General features: G+C 50.3%; 9 protein-coding genes across 9 annotated transcripts; 4 read left to right on the top strand and 5 right to left on the bottom strand.

The window, feature by feature from the left end:
* Window positions 1–791: 791 nt before the first annotated feature.
* Window positions 792–4088, bottom strand: PEX2_075910 (cation-translocating P-type ATPase; the record flags this gene model as incomplete). Its single annotated transcript, XM_016744861.1, has 1 exon — window positions 792–4088. One exon carries the CDS (start codon window positions 4086–4088, stop codon window positions 792–794), a length of 3297 nt encoding a protein of 1098 aa, XP_016598344.1.
* Window positions 4089–5702: 1614 nt separating this feature from the next.
* PEX2_075920 (uncharacterized protein) lies at window positions 5703–6638 on the top strand (the record flags this gene model as incomplete). The annotated part of the gene is made up of 1 exon (XM_016744862.1): window positions 5703–6638. One exon carries the CDS (start codon window positions 5703–5705, stop codon window positions 6636–6638), a length of 936 nt encoding a protein of 311 aa, XP_016598345.1.
* Window positions 6639–7159: 521 nt separating this feature from the next.
* PEX2_075930 (SDR family NAD(P)-dependent oxidoreductase) lies at window positions 7160–7907 on the bottom strand (the record flags this gene model as incomplete). Its single annotated transcript, XM_016744863.1, has 2 exons — window positions 7160–7791; window positions 7844–7907. The coding sequence occupies 2 exons, from the start codon at window positions 7905–7907 to the stop codon at window positions 7160–7162; spliced, it is 696 nt and encodes a 231-aa protein (XP_016598346.1).
* Window positions 7908–8465: 558 nt separating this feature from the next.
* Window positions 8466–9586, bottom strand: PEX2_075940 (MDR family NADP-dependent oxidoreductase; the record flags this gene model as incomplete). The annotated part of the gene is made up of 2 exons (XM_016744864.1): window positions 8466–8711; window positions 8768–9586. 2 exons carry the CDS (start codon window positions 9584–9586, stop codon window positions 8466–8468), a joined length of 1065 nt encoding a protein of 354 aa, XP_016598347.1.
* Window positions 9587–9988: 402 nt separating this feature from the next.
* Window positions 9989–10562, top strand: dprC (the record flags this gene model as incomplete). Its single annotated transcript, XM_016744865.1, has 2 exons — window positions 9989–10366; window positions 10419–10562. 2 exons carry the CDS (start codon window positions 9989–9991, stop codon window positions 10560–10562), a joined length of 522 nt encoding a protein of 173 aa, XP_016598348.1.
* A 654-nt stretch (window positions 10563–11216) lies between these two features.
* On the top strand, window positions 11217–14024 carry PEX2_075960 (uncharacterized protein; the record flags this gene model as incomplete). Its single annotated transcript, XM_016744866.1, has 1 exon — window positions 11217–14024. One exon carries the CDS (start codon window positions 11217–11219, stop codon window positions 14022–14024), a length of 2808 nt encoding a protein of 935 aa, XP_016598349.1.
* A 511-nt stretch (window positions 14025–14535) lies between these two features.
* On the bottom strand, window positions 14536–15730 carry PEX2_075970 (ATP phosphoribosyltransferase; the record flags this gene model as incomplete). Its single annotated transcript, XM_016744867.1, has 4 exons — window positions 14536–14909; window positions 15007–15498; window positions 15642–15652; window positions 15714–15730. 4 exons carry the CDS (start codon window positions 15728–15730, stop codon window positions 14536–14538), a joined length of 894 nt encoding a protein of 297 aa, XP_016598350.1.
* A 640-nt stretch (window positions 15731–16370) lies between these two features.
* Window positions 16371–16924, top strand: PEX2_075980 (40S ribosomal protein eS28; the record flags this gene model as incomplete). Its single annotated transcript, XM_016744868.1, has 3 exons — window positions 16371–16431; window positions 16589–16672; window positions 16863–16924. 3 exons carry the CDS (start codon window positions 16371–16373, stop codon window positions 16922–16924), a joined length of 207 nt encoding a protein of 68 aa, XP_016598351.1.
* Window positions 16925–17951: 1027 nt separating this feature from the next.
* On the bottom strand, window positions 17952–21455 carry msh3 (mismatch repair protein MSH3; the record flags this gene model as incomplete). Its single annotated transcript, XM_016744869.1, has 3 exons — window positions 17952–19460; window positions 19513–20606; window positions 20666–21455. 3 exons carry the CDS (start codon window positions 21453–21455, stop codon window positions 17952–17954), a joined length of 3393 nt encoding a protein of 1130 aa, XP_016598352.1.
* Window positions 21456–23891: the final 2436 nt, after the last annotated feature.

Consider the following 23891-nt stretch of genomic DNA (forward strand, 5'->3'; position numbering starts at 1 on the left):
CATTGTTTTCACTGGTAAAATATACTTCCTTTTCATAGTTGGGGAGGTAGTATTGGTGTTGGGTAGAGGGGACTGTTTCCGAATTTCGCATTACGAAGTAAAACAAATAGCTTCAACCTTGTAAGACTGATCTATGGAATAAAAAAAGATAGACGGCACAATCCCAGTACCGGTTCTTGTTTGATTCAGCAAAAAGATATGCAACGACGGCTGCATGATTCGAACATGCGCCCGCGAACGGAATTGATTTCTAGCTGTTGGAATTGTTAGTGAATGTTGGTGGGTCTGTTTTAGGAAGATAAACGTACTCAATCGCCTTAGACCACTCGGCCAAACCGCCATTTGATGAAATTGTGGGCCAATTTAAGCTTTAAGAAGAAAGGCAATAAGATAGATGGTAAAAGCAAACCCCGGAAGAGAGTAAAATTATATTAAGAAATACATCTAGGAAAGAGATACGTATAAAATAATTTTTTTATTTATTGGTAGCCGTATTTATTAAATCTATTAGCAACAGGCTCAATTGGCATCTTCCACGTTTGCTTTCGTCAAAGCCATGAAATCATCGTGACAAGGAACTATCAACATTGAAATATTGCATGTAAAATTGATCAAACAAGTGTCTCGCAGTAAGGGGCGACCAGATAACAAAGCCAGCCAATGTACATGATGACAAGCATATGATATAGCCAACCTCGTAGTTTGGATTTGCAGACATCTTGGTTTTCTTTCTCATTGGGTTTTTTTATTTTCATTTTTCATTTTCATGGGAAATCATTTCCAAGGTCTGATCACCATGAAGCCCAAGCCACAGGTCCCTTGGGGAATAGTCGGACCAGGACCTTGCGCAGTTCATCCATACAAAGGACACCCAGTGCAAGACCAAGCGGGATGCACCAGAACTCGATTGGGACTGAGGCCGTGCTGAAGAGGTTCTGGAGGCCGGGGACTTCAGTGACGAAGATAGCGATGATAAACGAAATGAGAATGGCAATAGGTAGCCATGGGTTGCGACGGGCTGGACGGATTGGATCAGCTTGGAGAATGGACATGCGCTTGCTGCGGACAGACAAGACATTGCCCCATTGCATGATGACCAGGGTCACGAAATAGACACACTGGCCTACGCTGACGAAGTGGTTCAATTCGTCCGCGGTATATCCGTGGAAGCCTTCGGAATAACCCTCGAACGCAAAGATGAGGTCGGAGAAGGGGATACCGGCGTGGCGCCACATGTATAGGAAGAACATGGCGTGGGCACTGAAGGCTTCCATCACACCGACGAACAGGTACGACTGGCCGTAAATGCGGAGGTTGATGAGGTGGTCTTTGGTTGGACGGCGTGGGGGCAGGCTGAGGAGGTCGAATTCTTCTTTCTCCATGATGAGTGAAAGAGAGAGGAACAGATCGGTGAAGACACAGACGATGATCATGAGGAAGGTACTGAGCGGAGAAGGACAGCCGAAGAAGACGTTCATGATCACGGGCCAGATTTCAGACCAACTACCTGCTGGGAGTAGGTAGGCGATGACCTTCTGCAGGTTCTGGAAGACCAATCGACCAAGTCGAATGGCCTCAATAATAGAGTCGAACTTGTCCAAGAGTACCAGATCAGCTGCCTCGATTGCCACATCGCTGCCAGATCCGACTGCGATACCCACGTCTGCGGCACGCAGAGCTGGGGCGTCATTGACACCATCACCTGTCACGGCAACCACACAACCACGAGCTTGGAGTTCTGTCACGATGCGAAGCTTTTGCTCAGGGGTGGTGCGGGCGAAAACAATCTCATCGTAGCCGCAGACTGTTTCCCAGTCCTCTGGAGTCAAAGCTGACAAGCTAGGTCCTTCAAGGAGCAGGCTGTGTCGTGACCTGGGAACCTTGACTTCCATCGACGGGTCGAGACCATCCTTCAGCTCTCCGATGGTGTCCGGCTCAGCTTGTCCGTCATAGATTCCAATCTCACGAGCGATAGCAGCCGCGGTTAACCCGAAGTCGCCGGTAACCATGAAGAAACGGATACCCGCCTTGCGGCAAGCTGCGACGGTCGAGGCCGTCTCCGGGCGTGGTGGATCAATAATGCCAAAGATACCGAGAACAGTGAGATCCTGCACACCATGTTCTAGCATCTCATTGCTGAAATCGTTGGAGCCAGGGGTAGATTGGGGAATGTAACGACGTTGGCAGATGACAATCACCCGCTCTGCACGGCGTGACAGTTTAGCCTGGAAGTTCGAGAACTTTTCCCGCGCCTCGACGTCGAGTGGACGAACTGCGTTGTGAACAGCAGACCAGTAAGTGGCGCAACGATCCAACAGCACATCTGGTGCTCCCTTAACGTAGAGGATAAACTCCTTGGTGGATTTTGGATCACGATGCAGGGTGAGCATCCACTTGTTCTTTGAGTTGAATGGAACCTGATGCACACGTTCATATGGGGCCAGGACAGTTGGGGATGTCAACCCAACACTGTCACCAAATCTCAAGACTGCTGCATCTGTAGCATTTCCATTGACAGCACGTTCCTGAACGGGCAGATTCATCGTAGTCGGGTCGAACGTGGCGTCATTGCACAAGATTGATGCTTGCAGCATATTTCGTAGGCCTTCGGGAAGATCAACAGTTCCGAACTCGCCAGGAGCTAAATCCTCAAGGCTGTATTCCCAGTCGACCATTCCGAGTGACTTGACAAACATGCGGTTTTGAGTGAGAGTTCCAGTCTTGTCGGAGCAGAGTACATTCACACAGCCCAGTGTCTCAACGGTTGACAGTCCCTTGGGCAAGATATTGGTTTGCTTCATCCTCTTGGCAATCATCATAAGGGTCAATGCGACGGCGACAGGCATACCTTCAGGGATGAAGGCAACCACGCAGCCCATGACATTGTTCAGCATGGCTACAACACTCATGTAAGAAGGGTGATCCTTGCGCAGCCATCCTAGCCAGGTGAACAGGATGAGCAAAGCCAAGAAGACTGTAAGAACGACAATGATTGTGACGAAGCGATTGATCTCGCGTTGAATCAAGGTTGTCTTTTGCTTGACACCAGCTGTCATCGATGCGATACGGCCCATCACGGAGCGAGAGCCGGTCAAAACGACAATACCAACAGCATTGCCATTGGTAACACCGGTTCCCATGAGGGCAATATTACGAGTCTCCAAGAAGTTGGTCTCGGTGCAATCAATGGCACCTTCAACCTCGTCCGACTCGCCTGTCAGAATGGCACGATCAAAACGAACATCGCCCGAGCTTGACAAAAGACGCATGTCGGCTGGGACCTTGTTTCCAATTCCAATGTGAACAATGTCACCAGCGACCAGATCCGCGGCAGGAAGATGGATGAGTTTCTCATCCCGCAACACCATGGCTTCTGCGGGGAGAAGATCCAGGATCGAGTTCATGACACGCTTTGTGGACCAATCTTGGAAAGCTGAGAAGCCTGCCTGCAAGGCAATGACGATGAGAATGAGGACAGCTAGAGAAAGGTTTTGAGCCGAGGGTGGGTTGCTGAGGGGCTTCCAGCAAATAAAGAAGATGACGACACCGACCCAAAGAACAGAGCAGAATCCACCAAAGATGTAGAAGAAGATCTTCTTGAAATAGTTCTCCCCATGGTGGGCAATGACGTTCTTGCCGTCTCGCTGCAAACGGGTGGCCGCAGAGGACGAGCTTAGTCCAGTACGTTGATCAACATTGAACTCTCGACACAGGCTATCGGTGGATATAATGTGGAAGTCCAAGCTCTCGAAGTAGTCTTGGTGGGGCTGCTTCTCTGTGGTGCTGACGATAGCCTCCTTAGGGGCATTCTGGGATTCCGAGATTTGGATGGAGATGGTTCGGAACTCAATTGGTAGCTCGGGCATTCCCTGAATACTGCTTCTGGTGCTATGGATAGTATCACGACTTATCGAGCGGGGACGGTTGTTCTGAGTCGGCTGGTAGATAGACCGGAACCCTTCTGCGGGTGTGGACCCCTCGAAGGTGATCTGCATGGAACGTCCATTGCGTTCATCATCTCTGAGTGTATCACCTTCTGACTCGACATCGATGTCCTTCTTGCTGTTATCGGGAGTCATGGGTGCCATTGATTGAAACGGAGAGCGTGGAGGAGAGGATGGAGGAGAGGATGGAGGGAAGAGGACGGTAATAGTTTGAAAAGAGTCAAAAGGAGAAAGATGGAGAAAGCAGACACTAAATCAGAGCACTGCAAGAGTGTCTATAGCCCTGGAGGGAAATCAGAGACTAAATAAGTACACTGATGAAGAGTAGCTGAAGTGTTAAAGAAAAAAAGCAGTGTGCGACCCTCAGCCTTTTATGTAGGCACCAGGGTCTGCCCAGGTGGGCGGCTCCGATATGTCTAGACCAAAGCTGGTTAAGCTCAGATATGAATTGGGAAGGTTCTGCCAGACGCAAGAAATGTTGTATCACGTAGCCACGCGAGTCCACGAGGGACCTGCCGGTTCTGGGAAATCGAATGAGGGAATAAAGAGAAGATCACGACCATCCATACATGGGATCCACAGGTACATGGTCAACTGCGGAGATTTGTATATTAAAGTCAGGTACCATAACCAAATGATACCTTCCAAGGTTATACTCTGTCGATATATGACACCCGTCAGCTGGCATGATATACATTACATACATATACAAGATGTAGTGTAATATTACCATGAAAATGGTCCCATAGCCAATCATTAGCCAATAATTAGCCAATAATTAACCAGTAATGATACACATGTGACAATACAGAACACAGCCCTAACTTTCTCCTCTGGTTCAGCTACCAGTTCCCTGGATATTAAACAGAAGAAATTTCTTGCATTTGGTAAAAAGATAAGAACAAATGCCGCAGATTTCCTAAAAAAGACAAAGTAGAGCGAGAAAAAAAAGAAAAGTACACAGCCACAAAAGTGCGGTGTTAATCCCCGGCCATGAGGGACCAAGAGAGACCATGAGGGATTTTTCCTCTCCACAGAATGCACTCAATTCAGACCTCACACTACTCCCCGGAATTAATCTACAAGCTTCCGCAATCGAATTTTTTCTTCAATTTCGCTAAGAGCGGCTTCGAAGGATTCGAAATTTTTTTAAATCGCTCTTTAATTGAGCAGTTTGTCCTGTCCAATCGCAGAATATCCCAAATATTGACTGGAATCGAATCTAGTTATCTATGGCAAAGCTGTGATGTAGGCGTTAGAGTTGAACATTCCTCCCCCGTGCTACCCCGTGCTTCCGTTATTGTTCCTCTGGATATGTAAGGGGGAATATTCACTCATTTACTCCAATTCTAGTCTATAAAAGGGCATTGGCTTGATGCCTTGCTCAAAATATGATGTTTCTTTCTATTCGGTTTTTTGAAGTTCCTAGCTGTAACTACCCCAGCAGCCGCATACAAGAAGGGTCGTGACCACACTTGTCCAATAGTCGTCGTCATGCGTCCTCCAGCCCAAACTGTCGATCATCACCACACCTTGATACGAGGGAAGCTCTCAGCTGAACACCACCTGTCCAATAGTACCACTATCACGAACAACAATCTACCCCTGTTGGAGTCATTTCCAACAGAGGAGCAACCCTTGCTAAGTCGAGACTCAACGCCATCAATATCTACTCAATCACAATCAAGATCACAATCAAGATCAACATTCCCATCGCCAAACCTCCCCTTCATAGAGAAATACGGCCGGTATCGCCACATGGTACACTATGGCTCGAACAGCACAACCCGTCTACACGAAACAAAAGCAAACAAAGATACCAATAACCAACTCGTCGCGATCAAAGTATACCGACGGTCCATTCTCAGAGGCCCCCCAAGCTCTTCCCACTCAACATCCCTGCATCCAAGCCACCCCAACATTCTCCCAATTCTAGATGTCCTCCACAACGAACGCGCCGAGCTCTGCCTTGTAATGCCATACTGCGCTGGCGGCGATCTAAACACCCTTCTATCCCGCAAAGGTCCCCTCCCAACCCAAGAAGCAGACTGTATAATAACCCAGATCCTGCGCGCGCTCGCCTTCCTACACGATCACGGCACGGCACACCGCGATGTGCGCCTTGAGACAGTCCTACTTACCGCCAACGGAGCCGTCAAGCTAGCTGGGTTTGGCGATGGACATGTCCGGCGGATCTGGGAGGAGACTGCTGAGGCCGGGGCTGGAGGAATACTTCCCCCTCGACCACAGCCACCTACGCAAAGTGCATGGTCGTTCGTGCTACCGTGGCCGTTGAATTCATTATGTCGTCAAAGTTCTGAGTCTTCTTCTGGAAATGGTAGTCAGACTGTGATTGCGAACTCACCCACTGCTTCGTTTGTGGGTATGAGACTACCGTATATTCCTCCGGAAGAATTCGCGCTTCATTTTCAATCCCGCTGTCGTGATGATCATGACAGCCATGGTGAGTGTGATTCTCGTCCCGCTGATGTCTGGGCCACTGCTATGCTTTACATGGCGCTTGTGACCGACCGGATTTTGTGGCGTAGTGCGCGTCCGAATCAGGAGGATGGGCGGTATCTGGAGTACCTCCATTCTCGCTGTGGGGAGGATGGATACCCGCCCATCGAGACTCTGGGGCAGGTATGTTATAGTTTATTTCTGGGCGCTCCGGTGCGGAAGACAAGTCACTAATATCTGGTCTTTAGAGACGACGCAATACTATTTATGCAATGTTACACCCCTGTTCCTGGAAGCGTATCACAACCACGAAGTTGTTGCGATCGGAATGGATAAACGGTGTGGTTGTTTGCGAAGCGGGAGCGAAGGGATATTGAATAAGGCTGCAATTTGATGCCCCTTTACAATGTGTACTTGGTGGTTTGAAGATGCCCCTTTACAATGTGTACTTGGTGGTTTGAAGATGCCCCCTTTGATATGTTCTTAGCTTTCTTTCAGATACCCTCAAGCAAAAAAGCAAATTGTTATACACAACCACAACTCTTACCATCCAACTCCCAATCACACAGACCCAGCAGCAAGCACATATCCCCCATCAACAACAACCGTCTGCCCATTCAAGTACTGATTACAAACCGCAAAAAGCACAGTACCACCTATATCCTCATCTCTCCCCGGCCTAGCAGCAGGAACCTTCTCCCGATACTTCTCAACCGGAATATAACTCTTCTGCATATAATCACTCTCCCCAGTCGTCATCTCACTAGGAAAAACCCCAGGAGCAATTTAACCCTAACCCGCAGCTTCGACGAACTAATCTCGTGCGCAAGCATTTTGGTCAAATGAATCGCCGCCGCCTTGGAAGCATTATACGCAAAATGGTGCTGCGAGATCTTCACAATCCCAGATATGGAAGTTGTATTGAGAACAGTGCTGGACCAACCATGATCAACCTCCGAGCCGCGCTGCAGCAACGGCAGGAATGCCGTTGTCATAAAGAAGAGCTGCGAGACATTCGTGCGGAATACAGACTCCCATTCCTCGAATGTCGCGGCTGGGTTGTCGAAGAGGGACTCGCAGAGCTCTGATGCATCTTCTGGCTCGGTTTTTTGCATTGAGCTGGATATCCCAGCGTTGTTCATCAGGATTGAGAGGTGGCCTTCGCGCGTGAAGATCTCGGAGACTAGTCTGCGGATTTCGTCTTTGTTGGTTACGTCGCCTGGGAGGGGGATTATTTTACCGCTTATTTCGTTGTTGTCGTAGAGTGTGGCTACGCGGTCGGGTTTCTTTGCTGTGCGTCCGGTTATGTATACTTTGGCGCCGTTCACGGCTAGCGCTTGCGCTGCCATTAGGCCTATTCCTGAGCCGCCGCCTGTGATGAGGGCCACTGGTGTTGTTAAAATAGGGTTGTAGGATTGTATTGGTTATATATAGCTTACCTTTGTCCTTCACATTAAACAGGTTTTCTAGCTTGAAGCTTTGGTTGCTTTCATTCACTGTCATTTTTGTCTTGTCTGAAACGGGAGCTTTTCTGGCAGGATTTACTCCGAATTGACGAGAAGGTAGGAGAGGAGAGAGCTTGGGGACTCGGGTTGATGGAATTGATGTTAGAGGCGTTTGGCTCTTGTTGAGAGCCGGTATGTAGAATCGTGGCATGGTTGTTAGATATATCTAAATGAGTAAAACGGGGTAAGTCATGTAGGAAAAAGGCTCAAATTCTATCCTAGTCGTATTTTACTGCTGCGGCCATGCAATCACTTGTAGGTCATATGTGCCCCAATCAACTGTGTGCTAAATCTTGAATATCAGAGTATGGATATGGTAACAGGGCTTATATATATCAGAATGATGTCACTTCCATACTCAAGTAGATAGAAAACATAGAGCAAAAAGGAAGGTAAAGTAGTATAGAGCAAAGTGAGCTTGGCTACGTATTTTAGAATTTGCTTGTGCTAAAAATATATTTAGGATGGCCTGCATCAAAATCATCCTGTCATCTGCTTTGTCATATGATGCTACAAAAGATCCGAAATTAGAAACGCGCACTATCAAGATGTACATTCACAGCTTGGCCTTGGGACCCAACGCCTCGCTGACCGGCGCTACCTCAACCATCATCTTACCGGTGTTGGCACCAGCATAGAGGTCAATGAGACCCTGAGGCGCCGCCTCCAAGCCACCAGGCACGATATGCTCCTTGCGCTTGAGCTTACCCTCAGCCAACCAAGAGCCGAGCTCCTGGAGTGCAGCTGAGTATTGCTTCACGAAATCGAAGACAATGAAACCCTTCAGGGTGATCCGTTGCGACTGTGATCAATTAGCCCAAGTCCCCAAAAATCCACCCAAACCCTAGAAGAACTCACAATCACACTCATAAAACTGGCCGGACCCTGCGGCTTGGCAGCATTATACTGACTGATAGCGCCACAGATAGCAAAGCGCGAGTTCTGAGCCGCCCTCGCCAAGCAAGCATCAAGGATATCACCACCAGTGTTATCAAAGAAGACATCAATATACTCCGGTGTAGCGATCTTAAGCTGCTTCCTCCAATCCGAATCCTTATAATTGACCGCAGCATCAAAGCCCAACTCCTTAACCAAGAAATCACACTTCTCCTTACTGCCCGCCAACCCCACAACACGCTTAGCGCCCTTAATGCGCGCAATCTGGCCAGCCACCATGCCCGTCGCGCCCGCAGCACCAGAAACCACAACCGTATCACCCTTCTTCACCTGCGCGATCTCAACCATGCCAAAGTAGGCCGTCAGCCCGGTCATGCCAAGCACTGACATTGCATCCGTGGGCCGTCCGCCAGCGGGCACGGTCACTTTTTGTGCTTCTTTCGCGTCGACCACCGCGTACTCCTGCCAGCCGGAGCCGGCGACGACCCAGTCGCCCTTGCTGTACTTCGATGTCAGGTCGCTGCCTACGACGAGGACTTGGGCGATGCTCTGGCCGCGCATCACGGCGCCTTGCTCAACGGGGGCGATGTAGGAGCGTTTGGCGGTGAGCCATTGGCGCATGGCTGGGTCAAGGGAGAGGTAGTGCACGCGTACGAGGAGTTTATCTGTGGGGACATCTTTGGGGATGGGGATGGTGTTTAGGCGGAAGGTGCCACTGGTGAGAGAGGGGTCGATGGCCGGGGCGGGCGGGGTGGTGTATATGATTTGTTTGTTGGACATTTTGGAGGTTGTTGGGGAATTATGAGTTAAAGGTGAAGCTGTGTTGTAAATAGGGAGAAAAAGGCGGGGATATAAAAATATCTATGTAGCATCGGAGCTGCTCCATATTAGGAAAACTGCTCCTTGGACCTCGGCTTTTCCCCGGCTACCAGAGATGGAAGTAGAAGTTGTTGAATAATCAGTTTCTTGGGGATGCATTATTTTGCTTTTGACTGGACATAAAAAAGATATATGCATACATTGCAGCTTTGTGATAGCTCGAGGGCTAAGAGGATTTATACATCTGTATGCTCTCATCGTGACGTCATTATCCAGGAAGTATGAACCGAAGAACCGGAAGGACGTCGACTACATTCTTCCTGGTAACACTATACCAACAATAAATCAAATATATATACAATCATGTCACGAGCATACCAAAGCTATGAACACGCCGATCCAACCCACACCTCCCGCGGCGCAGTGGGTGGTGGTTCCTCTACCGGCGCCCCAGGACTCCCAACAGGTCTCCACGACACACGATCCCAGTACGACGAAACTAAGGGCTATAATCCAGCCACAGGAGCTAGTTACTCGCGGTCATCAGCAGGTGGACCAAGCCAGACCCACCAGAGACCACTCTCACCGTCGCCGTCTCGCAGCGATGACCGAATTGTAGGGGATGCGCCGCTCCCACACACGGCCAGTACAGCGCAGCGGGCGGAAATGGAGGATTCTAGAGCTGCACGGGCTGGTGAGGGGTTTGGAAATAAAGTGAAGGGCGTTGCGGCGTCGGTTCATGTAAGTTGATGTACTTTTGATCTTGGGAAGTAGGGTTCTGATTGTGGGATAGGGTGCTGGCGAGTCATTGCGTGGGGCATTGAATACGGCTGTTGATCGGGCTTTCGGATCTGATGAGGGTGCCGAGCGGAATCAAGAGATTGCGAATAAGGGCGCGGAGGAGATTCGGTCCGGTCGGTTTACGCGGAATCGATAGATTGTATACGCGTACTCCGTATTATCTGTGCATATTTCGTAAATGGATATAACCTTGAAATATGTGTTGACTTATTAAAACAGGAATATGTTCCCAGAATGTACTGTTATCTCCTTACTCTCAAAACCATTCAAAGTCCATTTTCACATGCAAAAAACAAGATCAAAAGTCAAGACATCCCCCAGATTCAACGGGAATGTCGATCATGCATGTAGATACATAAATGTACGGAGTAATAGAAAGAGATTCATAGGTACAATATAAGTACATGTACCTGGTAGGCCAAGCATTTGCTTAACAATTCTTAAAAGTTCTTATTCCTCTATTCTCCAATTATCTAAATATATCCAAACGATCTCATAAACTTTTTGTCAACATCCGACGGACCCGAGAAGGCTGTGCGTGGTGGAACCCACCTGTTTCCGGTTTATGAACGCATCGAAAAAAATAAAACAACACTCTTCTTCAAGTACTCAAATATACCTTGTACAGATATACTGAACACCAGGAACCTTCTACAATCTATAACTCCACGTTGTGTGCCCCACATCTGTGCATCATACACCCAATGCCAAGTTTGGGGATAGTTACACACTCGTACAACCTGCTTTGACCTGGTTTCAGAGCTTTTCTCTTTTCTCGGCATAACTCACTATGGCCTCAATTCCAGCCGACCGACCCTATCCCTCACGTCTGGCTCCAGAAACTGCTGCGACGGCGATCGCCTCAACACAACCGCAGAGCCAGACAGTGTACTCATCGGAGACCTCCTCGAATCTGATCGTCTCAGACTCTCCCTCCCACTATTCGTCCTTCTCCAGCTCCGACAGCGACGAACCACTCCCGCACTCGATCGAGGTCACCGATGAAGATGCCGCCGGCGACGTGGTGGGGGTTAGCATCGGGCGCGAACAGAGCCGTTTGAAGGCCCGAGCAACCCCCGTGGAAGAGAAGAATCGCGTGCTGGAACACCAGGGGTCATATTTTACCACCATACCGGATACTATCAGCGAGGATGGTCTCTTTGCATCGGAGCTCACGGCCGAGCCAGAGTCGGTGGAACCCAAGGTCGAAAAAGCATCAGCACCAGCGCCAGCGCCGGCACCGAGCGAACGAAAGTCCGGACATAAGCCTCGGGCATCATACCCCTCTCCGCGGTATACACAGCCCGGCCCAGGTCATCTTGCGCATGGTCCTCGCAGCGATCTGTTTGCCTCGGCTCCTGAAAAGGCTGGGTCGAAAGATACAGCCGTGAGCCAGCGGTCTGGCTTTGTCGGGAACTTATTGAAGAACACATTGCCTCGCCGACCACGCGCCTGGTCTGGCGAGTTTAAGAAATTCCTGCCTGACCTGGCCTCTTTGAGGAAACGGCCTTCTCTCCCGTTCGGTGCCCACAATGGCCAAAACCGAATCCGCAGCCAGACGGTAGCTCCCACAGTGAAAAAGAACTCGGGGGTGCCGAAAAGAACCTCATCGCTGGTCCTGCGTCCGCCGCCATCAACTCTTGGACCAAGCAGCTCTAGCATTGAAGATGATGGAGAACCCGCTCAGCCGATACCTGAGCTACGCTCACCAGGTGAAACATCAGCCGCGAAACATTCCTTTATACGGAGGCCTAGTTCAGCGATGCCCGGTCGACCGCCAAGTCTGCGGAGGTCCTCGTCGGATCAATCGCTGTATCTACGTGCGTCGTCTACGGCATCATCCCTAGAGCAGCGACCATTGTACGAGAATGTGCATACTCAGGTAAACAGCCGCTTCAAGGCAATCAAGGATAGTCTCCAAGACTCGAGTAGCAGGCTGCTCAGCATGCCCAATCTCCATCTGCAGGATATTCGCACTGATTGGAGCTCTCGTCCATTCCTGCCAGATCTTGGAAACGGCTCATCAAATAACAGCAACGGTGCCAGTGGTACTTGTAAAGGGGAGCAACCACCGCGGGTTGCAACCCCGCCGCCAACTCCGCGGAACAATCCTAACATAACACATCCAATCTTGGAAGAAGCAATGGCAGAGCTCACGGGCGATGTCGTGATTCTAGGAGGATACCGAGGATCAATCCTGCGATCTGCTAAGCCGCCCAATCGTCAGCTTTGGGTGCCAATGAAGGTTGGCCTGAATCTGCGGAAAGTAGATTTGGAGGTCGGTCTGAACCCAGAGGACGAGGAACGCATGGAGGAGACCATCATTCCATCTGGGGTTCTCTCCCACGTTGGCCCAGTGGACGTCTGTCGACGATTGATGAAGCGTCTGCGCAAAAGCGAAAATGCCCTGCGTGGCGACATGCGTGTCCACGATTATGGATACGACTGGCGTCTAAGCCCCGAGCTGCTCTCACGTAGGCTCATCGCCTTCCTAGAGAGCCTACCATGCAACCAAGAGCCTGCACCGGGCGAGCCGCGACGCGGCGCTACAGTCATCGCACACAGTCTAGGCGGTCTCATAACCCGACACGCCGTCAACGAACGACCCGATCTCTTCGCCGGAGTCGTGTACGCAGGCGTACCACAGCACTGTGTGAACATCCTCGGACCCCTCCGCAGCGGCGACGACGTCCTCCTCAGCTCTCGCGTTCTAACAGCCCAAGTAAACTTCACCTTCCGCACGAGCTTTGCCCTCCTCCCCGAAGACGGCCACTGCTTCATCGACAAACAAAGCAAAAAAGAATTCCGCATCGATTTCTTCAACGCCAAAACCTGGGAAGACCACCGTCTCTCCCCTTGCATGGGCCCAGCTCTCCCCGCACCCCCAACACCAACGACCCTCGGCTTCAAAGACATCCCCATAATCGGCAAGCGCTTCTCCATGGGTCCGCGCGACGACTCCGACGAATTCCTCTCCCAAGATCTACACAACCACCCGCATGACGGAGACGGCGACACGGGAACAGACAAGGACGTCTATGCCCGTCACCCCAGCACATCACACAACCCAGCCGCATACGCCGCATACGCAGCTGAAAAAGCCCAAAACCCAGCCGACGGCTTAGTCGGACCAGGCGCACACCCGCGCAGCAGCGCCGCAACCAACAAAATAGCCACGACGAGCACTATCCCGCTCCCCGCGGCGAGGGAGTATCTGCAGCGCACGCTGGCAGACACTAAACGGTTCAAGGAGAACCTGGCGTTCAGGCAGAGCCACCATTTCGAGAACAGATACCCGCCTGCGGCGGTGCTGTACGGGAAGACGTTGCCGACTGTGTATGGTGCGCGAGTCGTATCGCGTGAAAGTATTAAGCAGGTTGATGCATATGATGATCTTGCGTTCGCGGCTGGGGACGGGGTTTGTCTTGCTTCGGCTGCTATGTTGCCACCTGGATATAGGATTATCAAGGATGGGTTGGTGAAGAGTGAGCGTGGGCATGTTGGGTTGCTTGGAGATCTTGAGGGGGTCGGGCAGTGCCTTAGGGCTATTCACCGGGGGAGGAAGGAGGGGGTGGGATTGGGGGAGAAGGAATTGTGAGGGTGAGGATTTGATGTAGGGGTTTCGTTTGTTTTCTGGTGTTGGTTCCTTTCTTGACGATCTTTTGATGATACCATTGCCATATGTTTGATGATTTGTTATGTGGTTTTGGGCAGGGTTTTGGGCATGAGTTTGGATATGGTACATTTCGATGTGACCGTATCACATCGCATGGAGTTGTATATTCTCATTTCTATAGCAGGGGAGGATAAGGCTATTTATATAGAAATAGAAAGATACACAAGAAACTTAAGGGCAAAGCTCAATATACGAACATGAATAGATCTCCTTGCACACACGCTATGTAATCCTACCCAATCTATGTATGTGCTTTTTGTTCTCGGTCCAATACCCATTGGAATAGCGAGACAGTCTCCATCAAGACCAAACAGAAGAAAAGGAACCAGTATCCTTGACAAATCCATCACAGTATATAAAGTTAAAAAAAAGATCACGAGAAGAAGGATGCTATAAAACCCCAAAAATAAAACAAAGTATCATCATCAAGTCTTTAATCCGTGCGCGAGTTGGCAATGTTCAAAACCAAGATATCACTCGCGCCGACCTTAATCAGCTCATCCATTACTGTAGCAATGCGCTTCTTCTCCACCATCGAGCTGACAGCGACCCATCCCTCCTCCTCGAGCGCGGTGATAGTAGGCGCGCGCTTGCCGGGGGTGATCTTGGATGCGACGGGCAGCTGATCACGCGAAATGTTGTATTGGCACAGGACGAACTTCTGGGCGGTGATGACACCGCGCAGACGGGAGGTGAGGAGAGTGAGCATGTCGCTGTTGGACTGACGGGACTTGACCAGCACGGCGGTGCTGGAGACAACGGTGTCGATTGCCTTCAGGCCAGCGGCCTTCATGGTCTCACCGGACTCTGAATAGAAGATTGAGTGTTAGCAACAGATCACATGCTACATGTTCCAAGTTCCAAATGACAGTATTTTAGTGGATTGGCGGCGATCGCAACATACCAACAAGATCAACGATACCGTCCGCGACGCCGAGAGCGCAGGCAGCCTCAACACTACCGCCGACATACTTGATCTTCGTGGTGAGCTTCTGGCCAGCCTCGGCGCCCTCCAGGTTACGGAAGAAAGCCTCGGTGAGGGCAGTGAAGCTAGTCACGACGTTACGGCCAACAAGGTCCTTAGCCTCCTTGAGCTCACCCTTCTCCGGGACCTGCACCTGCAGCTTGCAGGCGCCGAAGCCCAGATCGAGGATCTCCTCGACGCCGGAAGTCTCGCCGGCGGGCAGGGTGGCATCGTGCTCGGCGACCTGGTCGCGGCCAGTGATGCCCAGATCGACGCGGCCTTCGCCGACGAAGGTCGGGATGTCGGCGGCGGGCAGGAAGATCAGCGCAATGGGCAGGTTCTTGACCAGCGCGATGTCGAGACGGGTTTCGCGGCGGAACTGGACGTCACAGCCGGCGAGGAGGTCGAGGGTAGCTTGTTGCAGACGTCCTTCTGTATAGTGGGGATTGCGTCGTCAGTCTTGGGTTCTTTATCTTTGTTTCTTGGTTCTTGTTCAGGTGGGTATCGCTGCTCGCAGAGGTCTATGAGTCACGATTTGGGAGGGAACTTGCTTTTGGGCACGGCGAAGAGGAGACGGCCTTCGAGGCTGTTAAGAGTTGGTATGTTAGTAGGGATCTCATGGGGGTTTGTAATTGAGGCTGACTCACTGGTTGACGAGATCCATGGCGATAGAGCGGTGCGGCGCGGGGCTTTCACGGGCGTTTGGTGGGGGAATAAGCTGGTCGGGGATCAATTGACACAGAGGTTAAGTCAATTGCGATTCAGTGACCGTGAATAGACAAGATGTAACAATTTATATAGATTGGAGGAGTCAGAGGAAGAGAGAGACCGGAGCTTCTTGCGGCAGAAATTGGAGGGGCAGATTACTCCGGTGTGACCCAGTGATGGGACCGGGGAGTTTGTACTACCATGGTCACTGGACAGTATGAGCCCACGTGATGGGATTCTGTGGTAGATGGCTATCTAGAATATCTACAGGATATCATTGGTAGTCTTCCGTAAGTCTTTTTACTCCTTTCATAGGATAATTGGCTGTAAAAGCAGCAATTGACTAATGGTGATGCTGAACGATATCGGAGTTGGAGAAAATATGTTCTGCCTGAATATGCCTTAATATGCCTGACCCATCGGGTGTCGATATTTCCCCGCTGACTCATCTAATGCCTGACGGCTCAGGTGTCCAGCCCTGAGCCCTCGCGTAATTTGCACGAACCCACACAGGCCAAATTCCACTTCAACACTCTCTTACCTTCAGTCCAACCAACTCCAACCCTCGAGCTCAACGCCCTCTCCAGACCTCCAAGATGGATTCCAGCAAGCAGCCCGTTAAGCTCGTCAAGGTGACCCGTGTCCTCGGCCGCACCGGTATGTGCTTTCCCAGCTTTTTGAAGCCTCAAAACCCACAATTCGATATTCGATATTCGCGGGGTGCACCCATTGCGCCCCGGATCGCCCGAAACAAAACGATCGAAACCACACACTTGGAGGAATAGCAATGGCTAATTGTGGTCTATTTATTTAGGATCCCGTGGTGGTGTCACCCAGGTCCGCGTCGAGTTCATGGACGACACCTCGCGCTCCATCATCCGCAACGTCAAGGGCCCAGGTATGCGATATTGATTTCCTTGAATCCGATCGTCTTTTGGGATCACAAGAGGAGGAAAGCACACATTGGTCAATCTATTCATTCTACAATGAAAAGAGTCCATGTTGAAATACGGAATTTTCGATGATCGACCCAAAAGACGAAAAACTCTGCCGAACCACATCGCTAACATATATTCCCCCCGCACCAGTCCGCGTTGACGACATCCTCTGCCTGCTCGAGTCCGAGCGCGAGGCCCGCCGTCTCCGTTAAAATCCACCAAAACGAAATTTCGCTCGCGTCGTCTATTTTGTCTCTCTTCTTCTCTCGCATATCCCTTACGACCGGTTTTTCATGATTACTCTTCGGCCAAAATCGAGTCCCCCGCTTTTCTTTCTTGCCGTACCTTCAACCTCCTATCTTCCTCAGCCCTAAACCGCCGCGCTGCCCAATCATCCCCGCCTGCCGACTCTTGAGGGGCCGTTTCTACGATTTCCGACGTTTCGACTGGAGGTGATGGTTTGGGTGGATTGACTTTTTGGTTTTTATAACGCCGAAAGTCCCGGAAGGTCGATTATGGAGAAACGATCGTGAGAGAGAGGAGCAGAGAGCGCAAAAAAGATAATAGAAAGCCTTTTTTTTTATTGATACGAGAAAACGAAATCAGGTTCTTGCGCGAGGGCTGGTTTGTGGACTTGTGGCACGGTCTGGTCTGGTTTCGATCTTGGTGTTTTACTACATACACACACGTCCATCTAGGCGTGCTTGCATGGGCTCAATGCGACAAACGAGGTTGTGATGTTGTTACCTCTCTTTTCTTCCTCGTACCAGCTTCTCCCCACTACTGGTACCTAGAAAAGACAAACGCCGATTCGAACCAGGCCCCGATCGACAAAAAGAACAATGGAATCCAAAAAAAGTTTGAAAACTTCCAGTTCAGCCTTGTCGAGGTCGAGGTTTTGAAAAGCGTTCGTAGAACATCTGGCCAGTGTAGTCTATGTGGGTTTGTAGGTCAGATCTATCAGGCACAGGTAGACGGTAACTGCCTGTCCCTCATAGGAGAGTCTAGACGTTTCATGCTTCTTATATGAGAGGTAGAAAAGATATCGAAAAGACATCGTGTTGTTCTTTCTATCTTAAATGTATAATGATAAAAACAAAAGGCTACATGAGCGGCTAACTTTGTCGATATTGATCCAAGATTGACATTCAAAACGAATCTATCAAAGATCATGCTAAACCCATACATATATGTAACTGTACAACCGGAAATGCCCAATGCCCCGCATAGAATGTAAAACTACAGCTGCTCCGCACTGGCCATGAGCCTATTAAGAAGGTTATCAGCACCGGCAGACTCTCCATCGAGATCACTCTTCTCATCAAGGACCCGACCAACCGCCCCAACAAGCCCAGCCAAGCGCTTGCGCCGGATAGACTCTTCCAGCTCAGCACTCTTCTGACGGGCGACATCAATTACAGCCGAAGGCAAGTTCGCCAGTCGCGCAACGTTCAACCCGTAACTACGATGCGCAACTCCCTCAGTAACCTCATAAAGGAACGTAATCTCAGTATCCCCTTCCTTATCCTTGCTACCCGTCTCCGTAAACCGCATGTGGACATTGCGGAGAGCGTGATCCGGGAATGAATGCACCATGCGCGAGAGATGCTGGTAATGGGTGATGAAAAGAGTCAGGGATTGAATCGACCGAACCATATGGTCCAGCACGGCCTGTGCAATAGCAACACCATCATGTGTCGAAGTACCGCGACCCAGCTCGTCGAGGATAACCAAGGATCGAGGCGTTGCTTGCTTGAGGATATCTGCTGTTTCGGAGAGTTCGACCATGAAGGTTGATTCGCCGGCGAGCATGTTATCGAAGGCGCCCATGCGCGTGAACACCGCATCCAGGAGACCAAGTCGGGCGGAAGCGGCGGGGACGTAGGAGCCGATCTGGCCCATGATTGCGATTAGTGCTACCTGTCGCACGTAGCTGGATTTACCGCCCATGTTCGGGCCTGTGACGAGGAGGGCGCGCGTCCCGTCTTGCTGGAGCTTCGTGTCGTTGGGTACGTATGTGTCTGTGAGGAGTTGCTCCACCATTGGGTGTCGGCCTTGCTCGATGTGGAGACCTGCTTCTTCTGTGTATTCGGGCTTGACATAGCCCGGTTGCTGGGCTATGTCGGCGAGAGATAATAGGCAGTCGAGGGTTGCGAGGGATTGGATGCAATCACGGAAAGACTGGTACTGTGCTGCAATATCAGCTAGGAGGGTTTTGTATGCTTGGTCGCAGGCTGCTGCTAGGGCTTCCTTGTATTGATCACGCTCGCGGATGAGTTGTATGACTTGTGGCGTGTGGAAGCGGGATACTCTTTTTGTGCCGCTGACTTTGACCCACGATGCTGGTACGCGCTTGAGTGCTGGGGAGTTGTTTTCGATCTCGATTAAGTACTCAATGCCGGAGACCGTCGAGTATTCGACTTTACCTCTCCCAATTGTTGACGCCGCCTCTTTGCGGTGGTCTGAGAACCCGTGTTCAGTGCTGCCAATTTGGAGTTTAAGTTCACCGATCTCCTCGGTCTCTTCCGCTTCGCGAAAGAATGTATATTTGTCATTTGTGCGTGCAGCATGCATGTTGATCTTGTCCAAAAACCTGACAACTGACGCTCGGATCGTGGGCAGAGATGCGATGGCCTCGCTCACTAGCGATGATTGAAAGCCCGTCTGGGCAGGTGATTTGATATCTGCAAATTCCATTGCAATCAACTGCATAGCTTGCAGAACAGTGAGAAGTTCGGGTCGCTCGCACTTGGTTCAACGTTAGTACATGCGTGGTCATCATCGTAGAAGTATTCCCTACCTTTCCGTAGTAAATGCGGATCAAGCTCTTCTCAAGATCACTCTTGACTTTGTGTAGCAACCCTCGTACTCTCTCCACGGGAACCGCTCGCGCAGGATCAATAAGCTCTTCCACGGCATTTGTCCGCTCCTCGAGGCGCACTTTATCCAGCAGAGGTCTCCCAACCCATTGCCGTAACATGCGTTGTCCGAATCGCGTTTGCGTCCGATCCAAGGTCCAAAACAAACTACCCTTTGTCGAGAAGTCCGTCTGATTTTGGTAAATCTCTAGACTGACCAGTGTGTTTCCATTCAGAAGCATATGCGAACGAGCCGAGAAGGGCTGGAAATATTTTGTGAGGTCAAACACATGTTCCAACCCATACTCAGTCATATGTTCGATCATAGAAGACAGACAGATAGTCACCTGCTCCGGGAGGCCAAGGACGTTGTGAAGCAGCTTCGCAGCTTGGGTATCATCCTCGGTACTGGTAGCCTTCATCTTCCCGGCATAAAATCCCGATACATGGCTATGAGCCTCGGCGGCGGAGGTTTTCTTCTTCTGAGCCCGTTCGAGGCGCACAGCGTCCCCAAAAACATTCATCTTGCTTCCAGATAGATGCTGCACGAGCTTCTCGCTAGCTCGAGACATCTCACCAACAATTAAGATCTCGCAGGGAGCGATATGCAATAGTCGTGTCTCGATCTCGCTCCGCATGAAGCCATCCTCAAAGTCATCGTAGATAACATCACCTGTAGCCGGCTGGACAGCAACAATTCCAACATGAACTCGCTCATCATTACCGGGGCCCTTGGCATTAGTTTCCGTCATACAGAGCATGTACCCAGTGGCGGGGGAGGCGCCTCCCGCTGCCGGCGCAGGGCCCTGCAGACCTTCAGCGTCATCAATATAGGTTCCTTTTGTGTAGAGGTTGGTTAATTTGCGAACGAATGGCGCATTACGATTATCGCCCGCCGCCTTGAGCGCAGCCGTCTCGATCTGTCGCACCACGCCGACCTTGTGGCCGGCAGTAACGAGTCGCTTTACATGTACATGTAATCGGTGCACAGGGATACTAGCCGAAGCAAACCGGCCAATGTGTGCCTCGGATGGATCTGCGGTAGGCCCTAGAATTAGTATGTTTTCGGCATTCCGACACGCAGAAAGTACTTACGTTCGTCGAATCTGAACTTCCCGGGGATACACACGATGCCCAGCTCCTTGGCCGCAATGCGCGCGTCCTCTCCGAAGAACCGGAACTTGTATCCGACTTCAATAACCAACACTGTGTTCATATTCTGCCGCTTGATCTCAATGACCTGCTTCTCCATGGGCGTGAGCTTGCTCGCGCCTTTCTTCGCACCCTTGCCTTTGGTCGGGGGTGGTGGTGCAGGCTCGTCGTCTTCCTCTGCTTCTGCAGCTTCCGCCTCCGCGCTAGCTGCATCGCTCACTGCGATTCTCCCGATTCCAACCTGACAGTCTGACCCACCGAGCTTCCGGACGAACTGCTGGTGCAGCTTTTCCTTCTCTTTCTTCCGCTGCTCCTGCTCTGGGTCTTCCTCCTCTGCGGGGACTGGCGCAACAGCAGGGGAGCTCTGGAACTTGAAAATATCGGTTCGTTGGCTGCTGCTTGCCTGAGATGTGTGCTCGAAGTGCACACTTGTCGCAACTCGGATTGGCTCCTCCGCGTCTGTGCCGGTGGTCTTGGCTCGCTTTGGTGCCGGTGCCACGATATCCTCGTCGTCATCGTCATCTCCATCTGCTGGGTTTGTATCGTCTTGCTTCGGCTCGATCTTGTCGACTGGCGACGCTTGTCTTTTCTTGGGTGCCTTGGCCGGGGTCGGTGCGGAGTCTTTGGGCGTGGCCGAGGATGCTGGTTTCTGGGTGAAGAAGCTGGAGATACTTGCTTGCTTTCGTTTCAACGATGGAGAGGGTGCGGAGGATTGCGAAGAATGAGGTGCCATCTTGACGAAGGATGATTCGAATTGCTCCCACTGCAAGTATGCGGAGTGGTAGTTTAGTTGGATGTAGGAATTTGGGTTGTGGTGCTGGTAGACGGACTTCAATGGAACTTAATAAAGGTGTATTGCATCTCAGCTTGATCTTACACTAAGAATGCTTCAAATCGAGTTCCATGTGAGTTCTCCGCATTTTACTCGGAGCTCGACGCGTACAGAACGCGCTGGGGCGTTAATTAGTTGCTGACTCAGCACCAGTCTGGTCGGGGCGTCCCAAGGCTTGATCTTCCAGGTTATCAGATATCAGGCACAAATGTACTAGAACTAGAATTATATACACAACTTGAAGCATTAACTCAAATCTCCGGGGTTGTTTCTATAAAAATCTCATCGAATATATCCAAGGGGTCCGTGCCATCTCTAGCTCATCTATAACCCTAGTTCACGGTGAGAATGGCTTCTACCCAGAACAACATGTGTGTCAAGTTTGTGTTGTAGGAGAGTGAATATATGTCCACAGGCCTATCTACAAGGAGTGGGGCTTAGTAGGTATGATCAAGATTTACATAAGCGAATGGGTATTGTTACTGTTGAGCGTAGGTATCTACGATGAGAGAGAGAGAGAGAGAGAGAGAGCCGGGGGGGGAGGGGATGGGGGAGGTTTGCAAGTAACAAACCATCAACCTGCGCTGAGTGCAGCAGTCATCAAGTACATATGTACTATTCAGACAGGCAGACACAAAGCACAGTCATGAAGGGACCTTCAAGAAAAGAAAGCGCCCTCAGAGGATTCTTCACTGGGCAACAGAGGGCTGTCTCTGTTACGATAGGTTCCAAAAATTAGCTCAAAGAGCACGATTTTCAGCTCCCAGAGGTCAATGGAGAACCCAGGAAAGGACGGTCTGTTTCCACAGAGGTCGCAGGGGGAACGAGTCCGGGCCACGACATGCTTCGTGCCATTAAACTAGAGCCGAGGCCCCAATCTAGTGTCAGCCTAACCTGAACCGCAGCAAAGACCCTGGGAGACTGAACATTTACCGGTTTCCCGGAGAGTTGAAGAAGGAAGAAAAAAGAGGAGGGAGAAATGGGAAGGGGCAGGTATTTATGCCTTCCCAATGGCTGAAGGCCATGGGAGAACTGGGGTGGGTGACGAGTTGTCCGTGACCAAAAATGGAAGGCACACCTGACCAGGTATAAAGGTTACTAGGCAGATTTAGACACATTATCATCAAGCACCTGGTCAACTTGCGGAGGTGTTCCAGTTTCTTCCCTCTAGTCTCCGGTAATCAATAAAGTAACTCGATACAACTTAAATCATGGGGCCTTTCAATGTAGTCGGAGCATAAGCAGCTGATCTAGGTACACCTAGCTCATATAAACGCAAATGACGCCCTGATGAGGTACGATCAGGCCATGATAACATTTGCTAGCGGCCCGTGATCCTTTACGATAGCCCTCCAGTGGTACCAGTAACCTAGCCAGTCATCGGAGCAGTACATGGTCATGTTGTTAGATAGATGCTACTTACTAGTGCCCTGTAAACTAAAGTTACTGTGATTCAATATCTAAATGAATTCTAGTTAACAACTGCTTATATATCTGGGTGAATGTGTAGTGCATAGTATATTCACGGTCTCTCTCGTTCTCACAGTGGGGATAAAGGGACCAAAGCAGTATATACATGTAGACATGTAGCATATAGAGATAAGGATAGCAATTGGTATGGGACTGTATGTATCTCGCACTGCCCGGAGCCATCAAAGTTAGGAAGTCGGGTGATTTCGTCTGATGTACCTCACCGTTCATGGCGAGTTGGTGATTATCTCCATATACTAGAAATGCCCTATCATCATAATTGTTAGCTTGATTCTTCAAGATCTTATGGCTGTGAATGGCTTAAGACGAGACATCGAAGATGTGATATCACAGCCTGTTTCACCCCGTTCCAACGTTGTACTTTTCGATGATGTTGCCTGGTGACTAGATATTCAAAGGGCCTGACTATATTAAGCTCGAGTACAAGCTGCATCAATATAAAAGTGTTAAAAGATAGCCAAATTTTAGGTGGAGCGTTGAGGACTAAATCATCTCCAAGCAAGTTGGGTTGTAGAGCCAACGCTTGACTGCCGATCATCAACCGTGTAGCCAAGCCTGTAGCCAACGAAAGCTCTGTAGGTGGTATCATGATAGGAAGTCGGGATTGAAGGTGTGTACCCGCTCATTCGCCGGCGACTTATGATTATACGTATTCTGGTTTCAGAGGGCAAGACGACGGTAGTTTCATTCTTCCTGCAGAGGCGGGGCTTGGCAAGTGATTGTCATTAGATGTGTGTATGTGGTTGGCTGGTACTTGTGCGGCATCGCGACAAATCATTAGTATTTCTTTGGCCTAGGATGAAATCAGTAAACGCCCAGTTGCTTGTACATATAGTGGTTACAAAA

Source organism: Penicillium expansum, assembly GCF_000769745.1.
Source record: "Penicillium expansum strain MD-8 chromosome Unknown contig261, whole genome shotgun sequence".
NCBI lineage: Eukaryota > Fungi > Ascomycota > Eurotiomycetes > Eurotiales > Aspergillaceae > Penicillium > Penicillium expansum.